This window comes from Schistocerca piceifrons, chromosome 7 (genome assembly GCF_021461385.2).
Source record: "Schistocerca piceifrons isolate TAMUIC-IGC-003096 chromosome 7, iqSchPice1.1, whole genome shotgun sequence".
Lineage (NCBI taxonomy): Eukaryota > Metazoa > Arthropoda > Insecta > Orthoptera > Acrididae > Schistocerca > Schistocerca piceifrons.
This window is the reverse complement of record NC_060144.1, coordinates 483,154,118-483,174,176: the sequence shown is the minus strand read 5'-3', so window position 1 is coordinate 483,174,176 and position 20,059 is coordinate 483,154,118. Positions and strand designations below refer to the sequence as shown.

Below are 20,059 nucleotides of genomic sequence, written 5' to 3'. Positions count from 1 at the left end.
CAAGGCAGAGATGCTACATAGAGGCAACCTATGAAAGCAGCGGATCATACTCATAAACAAACAAATGTAGCATATGATAAAACTACAAACACAGTTCACGTGATTAATTACTTAGCCGCAAATTATACTGACAAGAATTAAAGGTAATGAAAATAAATAAGAACAGAAAAAAGAAGTATACATGTCTAAAATAAATTATTATTGTAATTTATGCAAGTAAGAAAAGCACAGAGCACCATTAAATCCAGTACAGTATAGCGCATAGTGAAGTCATAATATTATGAATCAGCATTAACTTTTAATACTAACTGCTAAATCTAATGGGATGAGTACACAAGTCACAAAAATTGACAAAAAGTGGGGTCTAACAAATACTGAAATCAGCAACTGGAACTGACCTATATAGGTTAATTCCAGTTACCGATTCCAACCATTCCACAGTTAGTTATTTAGATAGTTTTAACAACAAGGGTGTGCATTAAATTGTTTCAGGATTTCTACATATGGTATTACTATCTTCATTACTTACCATGAAAAAGAGGAAAATTTGGAAGCTATACCTACACTAGTTATTAATTTTTTGCAGTAGTTCTGAGATCAATAAGAAATTTAGAAATCCTAGAAAAACATAGTCCACAAATATACAGCAAAAATGTCCAAAATTATGAACCATCAAAAAGTTGGAACCGGGTTCCAGCCATTCAATGATTCATTATTTAGATAGTGTTTTCAGCACATGTGTGTAGTAAAATGTAGGTTAATATGATTTCTGCATTCCTAATGGCTATCTGAACTACTGCAAAACAGTTACTAATATTGGAATCGGTAACTAGAATTGACCTATATAGAAGGCCAGTTCTAGTTACCGATTCCAATTTTTGTAATTCACCACAGTAGCTTTAGAGAGCAATTACAAATGTAGAAGTGGTATTACGTTTCTGTGCATATAACTGCAAAAATAATTTACATATGAATCAGGGAGCGGTTGGAATCTGTAACTGGAATTTAACTACATAGGTTAATTCTAGCTATCCATTCCAATATTTTATTTTTTGCAGACATTCATTTGTCATGTACTGGCTTTTCTTTTAGAATTTGAAGTGTCAAGTTTCTCCACATTTTACGCTACTGTTTCGTGTTTGTTGTCATTCATTTAATTTTCCCCTTTTTCTGATACATGCACCTCCACTTTCCTGCGCTTCTCCCATTAGATTCAATAATTAATGTAAAATTAATGCTTTTTCATAGCATATAACTTAACCCATGCAATTTACTTTTATTCAATCTAAAGGGTCTCTTTGCTTTTCTAGTCGCAGGAATTGCGAGAATACTTCTTACCAGACACGAAATTTTTTAAAAATTCTTGTTCTTATTTTCGTTATCTTCAGTTTGTTTCAGTATAATTCATAACTAAGTAAATAATTGAGTGAATGTGACTGTAATTTTATCATATGCTACATTCGTTTGTTTATGATTGTGATCTGTTGCTTTCATAGATTGCCTATACATAGCATCTTTGCCTTAGGTTTGACATCATTGCTCAAAGCCGATGAGTGGAATCGGATACAAGAATTTATCCCAGTATTTCCCATAGATAATGTTGAAATGAGTGAACCTCCTTGTGCTGATCAATCAGATCCATTAGAACTACTTGTTTCTTTGTCTGCTATGTGTTTAACATTGTGCAGCATTATGTTCAATGGCAGCCATATTGTTTCTACTAAGAATCACAAATCCAGTCATTTGTTTTGTTTTGTTTTTTTTTAATCACTTCACTTCACATAGATAATGAATGTTACATGTTATATTAGGTAATACTTATTTTGCAGCACCTGATAATTTCTCTGGCTCTCTCTTTCTCTTTTTATGCCCTTTTTTATGTTCATCACACACATGATTGCATGCTCAAGCATAATTTTTACCTGCAACCTGTAGTTAATATCCTGTACAAAAAGACACAAAACCTTGTGCACTCTTAATTACTGTCATCTGCAGGCTTTTCATCCTTCCTTCTAATTGATGGTTCCCATTGGCCATCTTTTCCCCTATTTACACAGTTCTGACATTCATAGAACACACAGTACATCACCTGACTCCACAGCTTAATATGTTACATACAGCTTGTCTGTTGCAAGCAATTCTATGCACCAGTTCACTTGTTCTCATGCCCTTACAGCACTAAAAACTGGAGCCATCATAGAGATCCACACCAGAACCACTGCACATACATTAATCAACTGTCATTCTCTATTTACATCCTGGGGTCTAATTAACAGATCACCCTTTTGTCAACCAAGCAGCTACCTTCATTTCTTTATTTTCTCAAGTGGTTACCCATGAATTGCCTCCATTCTGAAAACTGATTATTGTTCAAGTAGCACAGCAGTTGCAGTTTGTTTTACTTTTTACCTTCCTTTGTTCATGATGTCATGATCTGCTTCTCACCACCTTTCTCTACTGCCTTTAAAATACATCTTTCTTATTTCATTGTCCAAATTTTTCTACACACACGCCCAAAAGAAATTTACATCAGAGATGCAATTTCTCATGGTTATCTGAGGAATGTAATGCAGCAGTGTATAATTTCTACAGTTTCTGTCAACAGTTGTTTTCAATACTTGCTAGGTATGAAAGATTAAATGCTGCATCAAATCTGAGCAGCAGTGGTACATCCTTTATACTGAAATTATTTTCAACTTCCAATATAAACTATTGCCAGTAATTTAGAATGGATGGGGAACACACACACACACACACACACACACACACACACACACCAGGTATTACCCGCCATGGTTTCATACTCATCACATACGTAGAACAGAAATCAGATTTTTCTCATATCAACATCTACTTACCTCTAACAGTGGCACAGAGTAGCTGGCTGATTCACCTATGTGCACAAACAAATGTTTGTGGTACTGAAACAAGAAAAAAAATATTTTTAAGTAAAATAACTCCTTAAAGCTGCAGAAATAACAGTATATACAAATAGCTTGTTCTGTCAACAATTTTGCAGTACAAAATTTGTAGTTTGCAGTGCAGGAGCAGTGACAGTCATAAAAACAGTAATGCTAAAATAATACCAGAAGTAAAAGACCATAAATACATAAACCACAAGATTTAAATAATTTAAGATGAGAAAATAACAACTCACTCAGCAGTAAAAGCACTTAGTCATCAAAAGGAACATAAACAAGATTGAAAACTTCACACTGCAGTCAGCCGGGACTACCGCATTCGCTCACGTGCTCTCGTGTGTGTGTGTGTGTGTGTGTGTGTGTGTGTGTGTGTGTGTGTGTGTGTGTGTGTGTGTGTGTGTGTGTGTGTGGGTGTGTGGGTGTGTGGGTGTGTGGGTGTGTGGGTGTGTGGGTGTGTGGGTGGGGGTGGGGGGGGGGCGGGGGAGGGGGGGAGGGGGGGGCTATGGAACTTCTGAGGCTTGTGCAAGTGCACTTTAACTACTCAATGCTTCTACTATTCAGCAAGCTGTTACCTTTATCCTTAAATCATTTACATCCTACTAAGTCTTTTCATTGACATATTTAAATCACAAAATACTCATAACTGCTACCAAGACTATAAAAAAGATTCTCCATTTAAAGACAGGACAAAAAACTTGATAGTAAATAAACTACGATAAAAGGTAAAGGCTGGGACACAAGACTGCTGATACAGCGCAACCCTTCTATCCACCGCGGCACTGGGAGACAGAGGGCTGGGACGTTCCTCACCCCAACCACCCTTTACCCCTGGGAAAGATCCCAGGTACTCATATTGACATGAGGCTGAGTGGACCTCGAGCCAGTCTGGTGTGACTGGGAATGAGGAAAAATCCCTGCCCATACTTGGTTTCAACTCAGGATCTCCAGGGCCATAGTGTAGTGCTTTAGCCACAAGGCAATTATGGTTCCCAAATAAACTATGAGGAAGGAAAAGTAAGATAGGCATTTGCTTCTCATTCTCTTTGCACTAAAAGTCAATCAATCTATCAAATAAGGTTTTATTATTAGTTTCTATATAACAGGGGAAAATCAGTAGCAACTAATCACTCAAGTTGAAGAAAGCTAAATTTATCTGTACATGAAATGTGTTTTTAACTATATGAAGTTTACTGCAACAGCAACTATGCCAAACATCTGTTCTAGAGGACTTAATCTCAGTTTCTAATCGCAGATATAGAGTAGAGAATTTAGGAGAACTTCAAAAAATAGTGTCGAACTCTGATGTCAGTCTGTCTTCAATCTTCACAGTTTAGGTAAGTAAAATCCCAAACACTGACAAAAATAACACCGGTATCTAATCACTTTTATTATATTTCCTGCTTTCCTATTTACTTTTGCCTTTTAAAAGTATTTGTGGTTCCACTGGGGCATGGGACGGAAGACCAAGCTGTTTGGTCCACCCCCCCCCCCCCCCCCCCAAAATAAAATAAATAAATAAATCCACTGGCTAGTCCACTGAGGCAGAATATTACTTGAGTAAAATTCTGTTAACTACTGTTGGTCAATTTAAACCTTGAGCTCATCACAAAGACAATAACACAGTAATGATAAGACGCATTTTTCTTGGGTACTTATTTACACTCACTTTCATTGGAAGACTGAGTAATTATGTGAATCTACAAGAACAAGTGCCACTTTCATCATTGATTAATTAAATAAATTGATTATGTATCTTTTATAAACAGACTACTGCTTAATGATTGCAGTAAGAACTACACGTGCAAAAACTTACAGTATCGGCATCTTGCTGCTGTTCCATGAAGGCAGAGAATTCAACGAGACGGAGCTTATGCGTTGCAATAGCACGACCTTCCCATGGAGGTGGCGGTGGGGCCTGCAGTGTCATGTCACTAGAGGACACAGCTGTTGCTGGCTTCCCACCATAAGGAGGTTGTGCGAAAGGCTTAACACTGTAAAACAAACAACAATCAGAGTAGTTATATATAGTTTTATTATGATAATAGAGTAGTAGAAATGGTCTCTTTAACATAGAAGAGATTTGAACTGTGAATATTCACAATGCAAATTGTAATTAAAAAGAAACAGAAAAATTCTATTTACAGAGAGCAAGCAGATACAAGCTTACAGATAAATACAGGGTTATTATAAATGATTGAAGCGATTTCACAGCTCTACAATAACTTTATTATTTGAGATATTTTCACAATGCTTTGCACACACATACAAAAACTCAAAAAGTTTTTTTAGGCATTCACAAATGTTCGATATGTGCCCCTTTCGTGATTCGGCAGACATCAAGCCGATAATCAAGTTCCTCCCACACTCAGCGCAGCATGTCCCCATCAATGAGTTCGAAAGCATCGTTGATGCGAGCTCGCAGTTCTGGCACGTTTCTTGGTAGAGGAAGTTTAAACACAGAATCTTTCACGTAACCCCACAGAAAGAAATCGCATGGGGTTAAGTCGGGAGAGCGTGGAGGCCATGACATGAATTGCTGATCATGATCTCCACCATGACCGATCCATCGATTTTCCAATCTCCTGTTTAAGAAATGCCGAACATCATGATGGAAGTGCGGTGGAGCACCATCCTGTTGAAAGATGAAGTCGGCGCTGTCGGTCTCCAGTTGTGGCATGAGCCAATTTTTCAGCATGTCCAGATACACATGTCCTGTAACGTTTTTTTCACGGAAGAAAAAGGGGCCGTAAACTTTAAACCATGAGATTGCACAAAACACGTTAACTTTTGGTGAATTGCGAATTTGCTGCACGAATGCGTGAGGATTCTCTACCGCCCAGATTCGCACATTGTGTCTGTTCACTTCACCATTAAGAAAAAATGTTGCTTCATCACTGAAAACAAGTTTCGCACTGAACGCATCCTCTTCCATGAGCTGTTGCAACCACGCCGAAAATTCAAAGCGTTGGACTTCATCATCGGGTGTCAGGGCTTGTAGCAATTGTAAATGGTAAGGCTTCTGCTTTAGCCTTTTCCGTAAGATTTTCCAAACTGTCGGCTGTGGTACGTTTAGCTCCCTGCTTGCTTTATTCGTCGACTTCCGCGGGCTACACGTGAAACTTGCCTGCACGCGTTCAACCGTTTCTTCGCTCACTGCAATCCGACCCGTTGATTTCCCCTTACAGAGGCATCCAGAAGCTTTAAACTGTGCATCCCTTCACTGAATGGAGTTAGCAGTTCGTGGATCTTTGTTGAACATTGTCCTGAAGTGTCGTTGCATTGTTATGACTGACTGATGTGAGTGCATTTCAAGCACGACATACGCTTTCTCGGCTCCTGCCGCCATTTTGTCTCACTGCGCTCTCGAGCGCTCTGGCGGCAGAAACCTGAAGTGCGGTTTCAGCCGAACAAAACTTTATGAGTTTTTCTACAAATCTGTAGTGTGTCGTGACCATATGTCAATGAATGGAGCTACAGTGAATTTATGAAATCGCTTCAATCTTTGTAATAGCCCTGTATTGAGCTAAAAAGAGTAAATGGTTGAAAGGATCCATATTATGGAGGCAGTCATCAAGTTTTGGACTTTATCCGAATTTGATAAGGCAAGTTAAACAAGAATTTTTGCCCAAGATTATGGATTTAATTAAAAGAATTCTTACTTCACTCCAGGACAAAGGAGAGACAGCCAGACAGACCAAGAGAGTATAACAGTTTGGTGAAAGACAGGAAAGAGATATAAATGATGAGACTAAGCTAGGACTAATTGAAAAAGTACATATGTTCATATCAGCTAGATAACTAGAATTTTATTCCTGCCTATATTTGATTATAGTACTATAGTTTCCTACATATGAGGTGTGATCAAAAACTAATAGGATCTATAAAACACATGAAATTAAAAAAAAACCTGTTTTAATTTTTTTATCTTGTTGGTATACATGTTTCTCATATGTGTTTGCATTTTCAGCTGTTTTGAATATTTAGTTTATTGCTGACATTAAAAAATGTTACATGCGTTTTCAAGTGCTTGGCAAATTTTTTCTTTCAATAAAGGTGGATTTAAGAATTTGCATTAAATTTTGCTAGCAAAATGGAACAAAGTGCAGCATCACATTCGAAATGTTGCCTGTGGCTTTCAGAAAATCTGCTATGTGTAAGACAAGAGTTTATGATCGGTATAAAGATGCTGACTGCCCTGGACACCATAGCACATAATTACTGACAACAGTGTGGAAGAACTGATCAAAAATGGTTCTGCAAAATCACCATATCACCATCAGGGAGGTTGCTGATGATGGAATATCCTTTGGCTTGTACCAAGTAATTTTTTCAGCTGTTTTGAGCATGTAACGTGTAGTAGCAAAGTTGTTCCGAATTTTTGAATTTCAATGCATAGACATTGCTCAGGAATTGCTGAATGAATCAATAATGACCCAGAACTTCTAAAGAACGTGACAAAACGTGGATAATGGGTATGAATTTGAAACCAAGACCCAATTGTTCCAATGGAAACTGCCATAAGAGTCAAAACCAAAAAAACCTTCGACACGTCCAACGATATGTGAAGGTTTTTCTCATTGTTTCCTTCATTTATAATAGATTAGTGCAACATGAATTCCTACCTTATAGTTGTATGGTAAATAAGGAACACTACCGGGAAGTTATGCACTGTTTGCATGAAGCAACCCACAGGAAACAACCAGAATTATGGCAAAACCACTCACAATAATGCACCCACCCACACATCAATGCTTGCTCACGATTTTTTGTCAAAAAACGGAACTGTTAAGTTGCCTCAGCCATGGATGCCTGTAACTTCTTTCTATTCTGGAGACTGACAAAACTATGAAAAGGCATTGTTCTGACATCAATGATGAGATGAAAAAACAGAATTGCTGAAGGAGTTTAACACTGGAAAGTAAAATGAGTTCCAGAAATGCTTCCAAGATTGGGAAAAGCCTTAGCACAAGTGTGTCATACCTGAGGGTGAATTACTTTGAAGCTGACAAAGTTCATGTTGATGAATAAATGAAGATTCTTTGAGAAAACAAAAAATTCAATTACTTTTTGATCACACCTCATATACAGTATTAGTAGCATTACATAAAGTGGATTGGATAATGAAGGAGTTTATTAAATTATAAACAAGAAGGAAGGAAGAAGTAAGAAAACTATGTAAACCTGAAAAACTAAAGAAAGAATCCAAGACCTACATGCCACATATGTATAAGGGACATGTCGATCAACTCTGGAAGTCCAGGATTATAGGAAAAAAATAGCTATATGAAATTACAAGTTCAATGAACATACCAGTTTCTGCTCACATTTTATTTTAATGGAATATTTTCTTTTCTTGTTCATATGAAATAATTTAAAGTTCTGTCTGTGAACTGTTCATCAGTTTTCATCTGCAGGATCATTTTGTATTTCTGAGGCACATATGCCACAAGGCCCAGAGTTCCTGGATAATCGTTACTATTTGTTTGAAAGTCACAGCCATGTAACTACATACAAAGACTTGAAATGTGTTAATTTATCTGAACATGTAACTGAGGTGCAAGAAATAGTTTGGGCAACATGATCTATTCCCTTCTTGGACATAAAAGAAAAACTTAATGGGTTTACAAACAAACTTACTCAACTATATGACAAATATGCTCCCCCAAAAACTGAAAAATTAAGAACGAAACCTGCACATTGGCTTACTGAAGAACTAAAACAGGTCATAGACCTACATCTACATGTACATATATACTCCACTAGACACAAAGTAGTGTGTGGTGGAGGACATGGCTCACACCAAAGTCATATCCTCCCCCCCCCCCCCCCCCCCCGTTCCACTCGCAGATCGCGCAGGAAAAACGACTGTCTGAACGCCTCAGCACGAGCTCTAATTTCCCTTCTCTTTGAATGGTGATCATTGTGCAATTTGAAAGTTGGTGGTAATAATATATGCTGTACATCCTCAGCAAAGATTGGATTTTGGAATTTAGCGAGCAGCCCCTTCCGTTTAGCATGTCATCTATCTGCAAGTGTTTCCAACTTCAAACTTTCTATGAGATTTGTAACACTCTCATGATGGCTAAATGCACCAGTCACGAATCTTGCCACTCCTGTTTGGACCTTCTCAATTTCTTGAATCAGACCCAACTGGTAAGGGTCCCATAAAGACAAACAATACTCTTAGATCTTGGAGACATTGCACATTCATGTTGACGTCCATCTCACTGGGCTTATTTCCACAACATAGTTCAAATAAAACTAATCAGTAAGTACACCTCCATTTCAACAGCTGTCATCCCTTACACATAAAAAGGTCCCTCCCTCACAGACATGGCATCCATGGCAAACATATCTGCTCCAACATCCATGTCAGTAACTTCAAATATTTCCTCTCCCACATATCTTGTCCACACACAAATCACTCTGGCAGTCTCCCTTCACCCAAAGAGCTACCAACTATTAGTGATCAAATGAAAAATAGGTAGAGTGCTTTGTCTAAGGTGTCTTGATGAGAGAGGGATGTGCACGACCACACAAAGGTGAAGTGAGTTTAAACAACAAAGATGATAGTCACAAAAGCAGTACTTTATAAATGACAAATGGTTCTATGATATGGTGATATGAAATAGGTTTTGAGTTGAAAATTATTATTTTTTTATTATACACTATTGTTGAATATCACTTAAATGAATACAGAGTTCCAAACATGCTACTCACTCTTGTGAAGTTCCTGGCTGAAGACCTGGTTGCCAAAACTGTAGTGGGAAAAAAATTAAGATCATGTTAGAATGAAATAACAAAAAAATAAAGGCAGGAAAAGTAATTGCTTAGTCCACAAGTGTAAATTTGTATGATTAATAACAGAATATAAAAGTACAAAATATAATACTTTCTCATCCATATAGTGTTACCTGAAAACTCCTGTCATGCAAGTGTGCGCGCGCACGCACACACACGCACGCGCACACACACACACACACACACACACACACACACACACACACACACACAACACAAATCTCTCTCTAAAGACAAGAGTTGAAGACATGGTCTAAAGAAAGAAAAATAACAAGGTGAAAATTATTCCATTCCATCTTTGTGTGTTGGTACAGCAACCTTACTATTGCTACTGTTTAAAAAACACTAGTAGGTTGCACAATGTTCATCACTAACTCAAGAACAATGCGTTTCAGCCACACATGGCATCATCACGTTATGTGAAAATATAAGGGGAGTACTGCATTAATAAATTTGGTTGTGGGCCTATCCTGGATTACTATAAAAGCAAAATAAGCCTCCAAAACTGATCTAATAAAATTACATAGATAAACTTATTGTCACTCATCTTAAAAACTCAGAAATTTACTGCCAAAAAGCAGCCATCAAAGAAGGAGTTAAAAAACGTATGCAACCTACAACTATTTTTTGAAATAGCAATAACAAGGTGGACACAAATAATTCAGTGTGGTTATCTGAAGCTACAAAGCATTTCATAACTGAAGGCATTGTATCTTGGTAAAATTCTGGCCACTTTGTAAATAAAACAATCCAGATGTTTTCTGCAATTGAAGCATTTCATCATTCATTTGAAAGGTGGACATTCAATTAACTTTTATTTCTTGTTTTAATTGGCATTTATTCCTTCCTTGTCTCAAGAGGGTGTGAAAGCTTGGTCAATTAATACATTTCAGATGCCATTTTGTCTGTATTATTGGGAGGACAACAGATCCTGTGTCACATTAGTAAACCAAAACAGTGGATTATATCATTTCTTTAATAATTTTTATCCATGTACATTCCCATTTTCTCTGCCATTTTCACGCATTTATGGCCAGATAGCACACCAATTTTGACAATGTCAACATAAATATTGAAGAGTAAAAGAGTCTACAAGTGACATATTACTCATACAAGTAATGAGAATAATTTTTTTAAGGTCAGGTTTGGTTGTAGATACTCCAAACCCAATTTTCCTGTATTATTAGCTACACCAAAGAAAACCACCCTGCAGGAAGAAACAGTGTCAAGAACTTCATCTGCCAATGCACATGAACTAAATATGTAATATGAGGGGTGGTGAGAGAAGTGAGCAGTGTTTTGATATTACAAAGGAATTTATTTGTGCATCTGCTGGCCAATTATATGTAGGATATGTTGTATTCCAAGTTTTTATTTTGCCCACAATTTCTATTATTGTATTAATATATTAAGAATGGTACTCACTGGCGCAGGATAAGACACTGGTGACCCGAGGCCCAGGCTTGCCAAACCAGCAGCTGCTGCCTTGTTATGAATAGCTGTCGCTGACACAATCTGTGCACTGGACATGCTGGACATCGTCTGCAGAGCTTTCTCCTTTGCTGCATGGTCCTGTGTGGGAGACTGTAAGATGTCAGGTACTGCGACTGCACGGTTTATCATAAATAATTCCTCTATCCATGTAAAGGAGTTTTATGCACTTGTTTAGTTTTTAATTTATTGCAAGACTTGCCAAGAGATAAAGGAATGGTAATACACGAATACAATAAAAATTAAATAATTTACAGACTTGTTATATAATTAAGAAATAAACCATTAATAATCAACAAGATAAAGCAAATACAGTTGTCAAAAACACCTTTCCACTATCTGAGATATTTGCCCTGTTGCATGTATTCAAGAGGAGACTTAAAGGATTAACACTTTGTTTAAATGGACTTCATTATACCCCGAGGTGATGGAAGTCGTGGGATAAGTGATCGCACGTATACAAATGGTCATAATATTGCATACACAAGGTATAAAAGGGCAAAAGGTTTTACATTGGTGAAGCTGTCATTTGCACTCAACTGATTTATGTTTAAAGGGTTTCTGATGTGATCATGGCTGCACGAAGGAGAGTAAGAGACTTCGAACATGGAACGATAGCTGGAGCTACAGACATGGGACATCATTTTCAGAAATCATTAGGGAATTCAGTATTCCAAGATACAGCAGTGTCAAGAGTATACCAGCATGCCAAATTTCAGTCATTATCTCTCACCATCAACAATGCACTTAATGACCAAGAGCAGCAGCGTTTGTGTACAGTTGTCATTGCTAATAAACAAGCAACACTGTGCAAAAAATAAGTGCAATCAACATGGGACGTACAACAAACATATCCATTAGGACAGTGCAGCAAAATTTAGCATTCATGGGCTTTGGCAGCAGATGACAATATGAGTGCCTTTGCGAACAGCACAACAATGCTTGCAGTGCCTCTCCCTGGGCTCGTGACCATATTGGTTGGACCCTAGACAACAGGAAAATCGTGGTCTGATCAGATGAGCCCCCGATTTTAGTTGGTATGAGCTGATGAATGGGGTTTGAGTATTGTGCAGACCCCACAAAGCCATGGAACCAAGTTGTCAACAAGGCACAGTGCAAGCTGCCAGTGGTTCTACAGTGGCGCGTGCTGCTGTGTTTACATGGAATGGACTGAGTCTTCTGGTCTGACTGAACCAATCATTGACTGGAAATTGTTATGTACAGCTACTTGGAGACCATTTGCAGGTGAACAATGGTGGAATTTTTATGGATGACAATTTACCCTGTCACTGGGGCACAGTTGTTCATGACTGGTTTGAAGAACAATCTGTACAATTCAAGTAAACGATCTGCCCATCCAGATTGCCCAACATGAATTCCACTGAACATTTATGGAACATAATCACAAGATCAGTTCATACACAGGGATCCTGCACCAGCAACACTTTCAAAGGATGGCTAAAGAGGGCTGCATGGCTCAAAATTTCAGTAGAGCGCATCCAATGACTTGACGAGCCCATGCCACATCGAGTTGCTGCACTGTGCCGGGCAAAACGTCTGGTATGATTTTAGGAGGCATCCCATGAATTTTATCACCCCAGTGTAGATGCAGCACTATCAAAGTCTGAAAAGAAATCGGCTAAGGCCTTGTTAAGGAATCCATTTTAAGGTTTGCCTTGGGTAATTTAGAAAATCGACATATATATTTATACAGATTGTATTGATTGAGATTTGAGCCCTACTACTGTTACAGCATATCAGGCAGGAGATATACATTCACTGTGTGTTAAACAAGCCACAGGCAAGACTTAAGTAATTAGGTACAACGGTGTGGTAGTGGGCATGTCATGATTGCAGTTCTCTTCATGCATAATCAACCCGGGTGTAACAAACACCACCACAAACCTCAATTAATTATGGTTGATAACTCGTCTCATTACAATCTTACATCTGTACCACATAATATGCATTATATGTTTATCAAAATAAGCTAATTTATCTTTTCACTGATTGGTGTTAGTAAGCATACAAAGAATGTATAAACTTTTAACTGTTTAAAAACAGGAAATGTTTGGCAGTAATGTGCAATCCACCTCTGTACCAAAGCTGATGGCCAAAACCAATTCAGGTATATCTGATCATGCATTTATGTTCCCCTCCCAAGATATATCTATTAAAACAGGGTGGTAGCTAGCAAGAGCATGTTTTTATGTAGTATGCTTAATTTATTGGCATAATTTACAGTACTTACAACTTTTAGTTTTGCTTGAATTTCTCTGAGCTTTCTTCTTGCCAGCACTTGTATATGAGAGCTGACCTGCTTGCGAGTTCTTGTCTTGCCTGTCCGAAGTTTTATGTATCTGGCTATTAGCTCGTTGCGACCTGAAAACCAATAGTACACACACATTAAAAACATAAAAAAAGAAACAGAAACAGGTGTTCAATTTTCAAATAAAAATGCCTTATCAGAAAACTCCACCACATTCACAATAAATGTCATTACCTGTACATCTGCAAAAGTTAAAAATAGAAAAAAAATACATAAAATGCAAGAGATGGGACAAAATAACTTTCCAAAAAAACAGATGTACAATTTACTTATCAGTATCATTAAATTCATTTGGGGCAATTAGTCCTGCAGTAAAGAACTGCTGGAAATTATGTATAAAACAGTGTAACTTCTGCAGCCCCATTTTCGCCCTTAATGACTACTTTTTTGTGCTTTTTACTGAGCTTTGGGTGTGTCAAAATTCTTGAAAATTGCAAGGAAATGTTACTTGGTTGGTTGCTGAAAGATACAAAATTAAAACAGATGACAAATCAGATTCAGAGTTTCTAATAAAATAAAACTATAACGCCACCACTGTGTATCAAAAGAATGAAAGGCTATGATGAACAAAACGTTTCTCAAAGTCAACTGCTCTAGCAGAAAATAAGAAAAGAACACCTCTACATTTGTGCACTGTACGTGATACTTTCACTGAAGTTGGGTCGTAATTTTGTAGCAACATGTTAATAGCTTTTCTTTTGACCTGTCTGTACATTCACATAACAAAAACAAATCTAAAACGACTTGTACTAACACCAGAGAAATAAGACTCTTAGGAGATAATATGTGGTACACACTTAGTTCCCCTTGACAATCCAGGTGGTTAAGACAAACCTACATCACATGTAATGCATGACAACCTAATGTTGAGTACAATGTCACCTAACATACACGGAGATTATGGTCACAGCCTGGTACAGCAGAGTGAATTCCAGCAGATACAATAAAAAGCTGTCATCAACCTGAAAATTGGTTTGACCATCCCAGTGATTTACTAAGCACAGTCCTATTGGTGGTGGTACATCACTGTCTCATTCTGACTTTTGAACTGAGTTAAACAGTCAGTTATAAAGGGATTTACCGTTTAATGTGGACTCTGGTCCACAGTGTAACTAGCCACCCATCAACAAACATTAACAGAAATAAAAGAAATGATAAGTGACACACAAAAATCCTAGAAGTAATTGGGTATCCAAGCCGAGACTTCTAGATCCATCATGACTATCACCATCATGCTCACTGTTGAGTGTCATGACCACACAAATCAAGCGTCTTCATCCTGCATGGGTACCATCTTCTCTTTGAACCTGCTGAGAGTTAGACCAGAGATTATCTTGATTTGATCAATCCACCAGTTCGTTGCTCTTCCCCTCAGTCTCTTGGCCTCGATCTTCCATTCTGTGATTATTTTCTCTAGGTTTTCTCCATCTCTTCTCACAATATAGCGAAAGAACTGGAGAATTTTTTGATTGACACAAGAAGACAAAGGTGCATGGAGATCCTGAGTTGCTCAGTAATGGGCACATTTATTATTCTTTAAGTCCATTTTATGCACAGCATCTTGCACCAGCACCAAACCTCAAATACATCAATGCACTGAAACTTCCCTGTCAGATTAAAACTGTGTGCCAGACCGAGACTCAAACTCAGGACCTTTGCCTTTCGCGGGCAAGTGCTCTACTGGCAGAAAGCACTTGCCCGCGAAAGGCAAAGGTCTTGAGTTCGAGTCTCGGTCTGGTACACAGTTTTAATCTGCCAGGGAAGTTTCGTATTAGCACACACTCTGCTGCAGAGTGAAAATCTCATTCTGGGGACATTGATGCACTGTTTGCTCCATGTTTAAGGGACAAATGGCTGACCCCAAGGTAAGTGAAATAATTCAGGACATCTAGTTTCTTTAATCGACCTACGAGTTGAACCTGTACTGCTCAATCAATTATCATGAGTTTGGCCTTGCTGAGATCAAGGTCCAATCCATTAGATAGACTAATGCCCTTAGATCCGTAGTACGACACTTTACCACTGAGCTACACGGTACCGATTGGCATGTCTGAAGCAAGTCCCAGGACCAACCAGGAAGCAGGTCCCAAAACTTCGAATTTGTTGTCACTCCATAAAAACCCTCACCAAAAGCATATTCAGGATTTGACAACTGTCTCTTCTTTTTTAATTGGTTGTGTATCACTCTCCACGTTTCATACCTCTTGATGCAGCCTTGCCTAGTACTAAGTTTATCTTATTTCAATAGTTTTGTTTATCAATAGATACCGTTATGTAGGCATGTTATTCTTATATTGTGCTAAATGTTTTTCTGTCAACTCCATTGTTATTTATGTACTGTTCAGTTTTTACTATTTCATTGCAAAGATGTTACTCACTGTATGTTTCTACTTCACTCTAGATGTGTTACTTCTCTTCCAGTGTTGTCTGCTAACATTTAACTTCTTTGGTGATAATACTCAGTAAATGCCTGAAGATGGCCTTGTAAGCCGAAAACCGGTTAGCAATAAAAATAATATTGTAGAACAAAAGCAAACTGGTGCTTTTCATTTATTATTATAATGTTGTTCTACCAAGAACCGACGGAAGATTCTGTTAATATGCATATTCAGGATTTGAGCTGAAGAGGGGTGGAGGCTACTCACTTTAAGTTTTGCTGTGAAGGAGGAAATAGTTTTTAGATTTCATAACATAATGTTCTTGGTACACTTGGTAACAGTAAATATCAATTACATGTTATGGCTTTTTTCATACTGATACTGAGCTGACATGTTTGTCTACATGGGGGGGGGGGGGGGGGGGGGGGGAGGATGTGATTTCAGTTTGCAAAGATATTTTTTCTGGGGCGGGGGCTACTCTCCCGTACCCCTCACTCTTAACCCTCTCCTTGCGACTGACCTGTCACGTAGACATCGTAAGATCAAATAGGCAGCATTTGTGAAATACAGTCTTTTCCGAAAGAGTCTTGGCTTTACCGTGTCAAGACACGTTTGGTGGACCGCTCACATCTGATAACACCTCTGTAGGTACAGAAACGGTAGTCGACGAACAGTCGCTGCTGCTCCCAACAAACACAAAGGCTGTGTCGCCAAGCAGACATGTCTCGGAAAAAAAAAAACAATTCCTGTGACTAGCGAGGCGAGCGGAAATTGTGTCGGGGTAGCCGGACTAAAAGGCGGATTTTGGCGGGAAGAAAACACTGGGCTCGTTGGTCCGTTGAAGGAAGGGTCTATTAGAAGACAAACGAGGCGCACACGTATGCGGCGACAGCCTTCTGGCGCTGTCCGCTGATGCATGCCGTCGCGAACCGCTCCCCCGATAGCCCGGAGGAAGCGCCAGCATCAGCTCCGACATACAGCAGCGCGACGGCAACTGGCTGAGTGGGAGAAGTTGGAGGACAAAGGCGGAGCGCGGCAACCAACTGGAGGGTGGGGGGGTTTAGCCTGCATTGACCGCTTGCACGGAAACGCTCGATTAGCGCCGCAAGCGCAAACCCAGCTGTAGAAATGCCGATAAGCGCCCAGTTGCCACCAACCTGACGGCTTACCAACCGATAGTCTCGGTCCGAGAAATTCTACAGGCGCGATCGGTCGTCCGAAACATAGCAGCGCCCTCTTGTTGAAGGCCACACACACGAGCGAAGTATCGTAGCGATCCGTCGCATGCTACATCGCCGGCAATCGGTCGCTCGGCTTGACACACCACGCACGAGCGATTTGCCAAGCAATTTCAATCAATAATATCAATGTCACTGTGTTGAGAAGTTCTCCTATGGAAAACGGACAGCTACGTTTAGAATCAGTTGCAGCTGATTCCCGTATCCTCACGGATACTTGCAAAATATAAAATTAAATCAAACGTATTTATAATTTTTGTTTTGTAACCCTTTCCTAGAGAACGGTTGGTTACTTTGTAGAATATATTGCGTTTTTCACTGCTGCCAAATAGACTGTGTACATATTTACAGTGTACTAATACTATTCGTTTTAAGCTTATTAGTCCTTAATATCTTTATTTTTCTTTTTAGTCTTATAGTTGAACAGCAGGCATTTACAAAATTTATTCGATGTATCTTTTCAGCAGCAGCACTACTGATCACCGCAACTTTTATTATAAATTGTATTATAGAGAGTTACATTATATGAAATGACAGGGGACTTAAGTATAATTGTATAATAAAGTTGCCATGAACATTTAAATTAAAACGTCCTTTCGACATTACAGTAGGTACGTACGTCATTCTATTTAGAAGTTAAAAACTTTAATAAAGCGTAAGACTTCATAAACAATCCAAAACCATAGGATGGAGCCCATTTTACTATGAACTTTCTATCAATTCTACTTCGAAGGCACAAGATCCAAAATGCTAATCACTGCAAAATCGGAAAAATCTGAATATTTTCGACACATTCTTCTGTTTGAGTTCAATAGAAGGGTGGCAGCAGCGTAGACCTTCACAAACATTTGCGCTGTCCGTGAGAATAATGCCACTGGACAGAGCACCGCAAGAAAATGGTCTTCTCGTCATAAGGAGGATTGTTTTGACATTAGTGACTCTCCACGTTCAGGAAGCCATTCGGGATTTGATGAACATCGTTTAAACACATTAATCCACATCAGTGAACCCGAGAACTGGAAAATGTGATGAACTGTGACCATTCCAGATTCGACCATCGTGCGACATTTGCATGCAATGGGCAAGGTTCAAAAGTCGGGTGTATGGACACCGCATGCTCTAAGACAAAATCACAAAAATCAGCAGGTGGTCATATGTGCATCTCTGCTTGCTCGTCATCAACTGCCTCGTGAACAACACCGACCATTCCTATCCTGTAATGTTACTGGTGACGTGAAATGGTGTCTTTATGCTAACATAAGGAAAAGAAAGGAATGGAATGGCCGAGCCCAAAAAAATGCTGCAACTCACCGTACAAAGACCTGTGAGCATCCACAAAACATAATGTTATGAATCTGGCGGAACAGCGATGGTGTGGTGTATGTACTACGAATTGCTTCCCTGAACACTGCTGACATTCATTGTCAACGACTTAGACGTCCTGCAGACGCAGTCCATAAACAACGACCAGGAAGACTGCGTAAAGTGATGCTACGACAACACTCGCCCGCGTTCTGCTACGCTGAGAAAAAAACGCTGTACAAGAGTTGGGAAGTCATTCCGCAGCTACCTTATTCACCTAATATTGCTTCCCCAGATTTTCACCTATTCCGCTTCAAGGAACTTGCTTTCCGGATGAAATTGCACTCCGAACATGGCTGACGAGTTCTTTGCCTCAAAACCACGTGATTTCTACAGTCGCGGAATCTAAAAGTTACCCCGGCGTTAGCAGACTGTTCTAAACAGTGAGGGAGAATGTATTATTGATGACTGACGTCTCTGTTTTGTGTATCTGTTGTTTATTAACCTTACGGAAGACTGCTACTAACTTAAGCACCAATCCAATGCAAAGAAATAATGTATTCGATATATCAAAGTGAAAATTGGGGGCGGAGCGGGGGCACCAATCAAAAATACGAGAGTTGGAACTTAAATAGTGGTAGCTATTTATTCACAACCGATACAAGAGAGTTACATGTTTGCACCTGTTACTGTCCTTCAAAGAAGTCACCAGCGTTGTGTAGAGCCCGTTGCCAGCGATGGGGAAGGCGTAGTATACCGTTGCACAGCCTGTTCTGTTGAAGGTGCGAATGGAGCGGTCTACTGCCTGTCGAATCTCTGGAACAGTTGTGAAGAGAATGCCACGAAGTGGTTCCTTCATCTTCGGAATCAAAACAAAGTCACAAGGACTTAAGTCCGGGCAGTATGGAGAATGGTACAGTACTTCCCAGTCCCATCGACCGAACAGAGCAGCCACAGCTTGCGCTGTATGCGCCCGCGCATTGTCGTGGGTTGCGTAGAAAGTGTGTCTGCTTCTTTCGCAAAGCTGGTCGCAGGTGATGCTCCAAAAACGAACAGTAATACTGTGCACTGACGGTCTGCCGTCGAGGAACGTAATGTGTTAGGATAACACCATCTCAGTCGTACACGAGAATCACCATAACTTTAGACCGCTCCATTCGCACCATCAACAGAACAGGCTCTGCTAACGGTATAATACGCCTTCCACATCGCCAACGGGTTCTACACAACCCTGGTGACTACTGTGAAGGGCAGTAACAGGTGCAAACATGTATAACTCTTTTATATCGCCTGTGAATAAATAGTTGCTACTATTTAAGTTCCAACCCTCGTATAAGGGTCGACCAAAAAGTTTCCGTTCGAAGGCCATATTGTCCAGAATTGGTTGTCATTCAGGCAAAATCACTGTGAGCCTTGAGGCAAATCATCCCACCTAAGTAACGGTTGAAGATACGCGTTTGGTAAAACTCTATGTCCTGCTGCGTCAAGGAGCCCGTAACTGGCTGCTGCACATCTTCGCACCATTCCACATTGGTGGTTTTCGGCAGGTATGCTGCCCCCGTACAATTCTTCATTATCCGATGGATTCTAGTGATGCTT

The 20,059-nt window shown here is 39.3% G+C and overlaps 1 protein-coding gene across 9 annotated transcripts in view; it reads right to left on the bottom strand.

The window, feature by feature from the left end:
• LOC124804587 (transcriptional enhancer factor TEF-1) overlaps window positions 1-20,059 on the bottom strand; it is a 795,029-nt gene that overhangs the window by 12,685 nt on the left and 762,285 nt on the right. For 8 of the 9 annotated variants that reach the window (XM_047264769.1, XM_047264768.1, XM_047264771.1 and 5 more), the window contains 5 exons: window positions 13,465-13,595; window positions 11,148-11,306; window positions 9,642-9,679; window positions 4,735-4,912; window positions 2,859-2,921 (listed from right to left, as the gene is read on the bottom strand). In XM_047264769.1, coding sequence (XP_047120725.1) covers window positions 2,859-2,921; window positions 4,735-4,912; window positions 9,642-9,679; window positions 11,148-11,306; window positions 13,465-13,595 — 569 coding nt within the window. The remainder of the gene's footprint in view (window positions 1-2,858; window positions 2,922-4,734; window positions 4,913-9,641; window positions 9,680-11,147; window positions 11,307-13,464; window positions 13,596-20,059) is intronic. The other variant, XM_047264765.1, reaches the window with a different exon arrangement.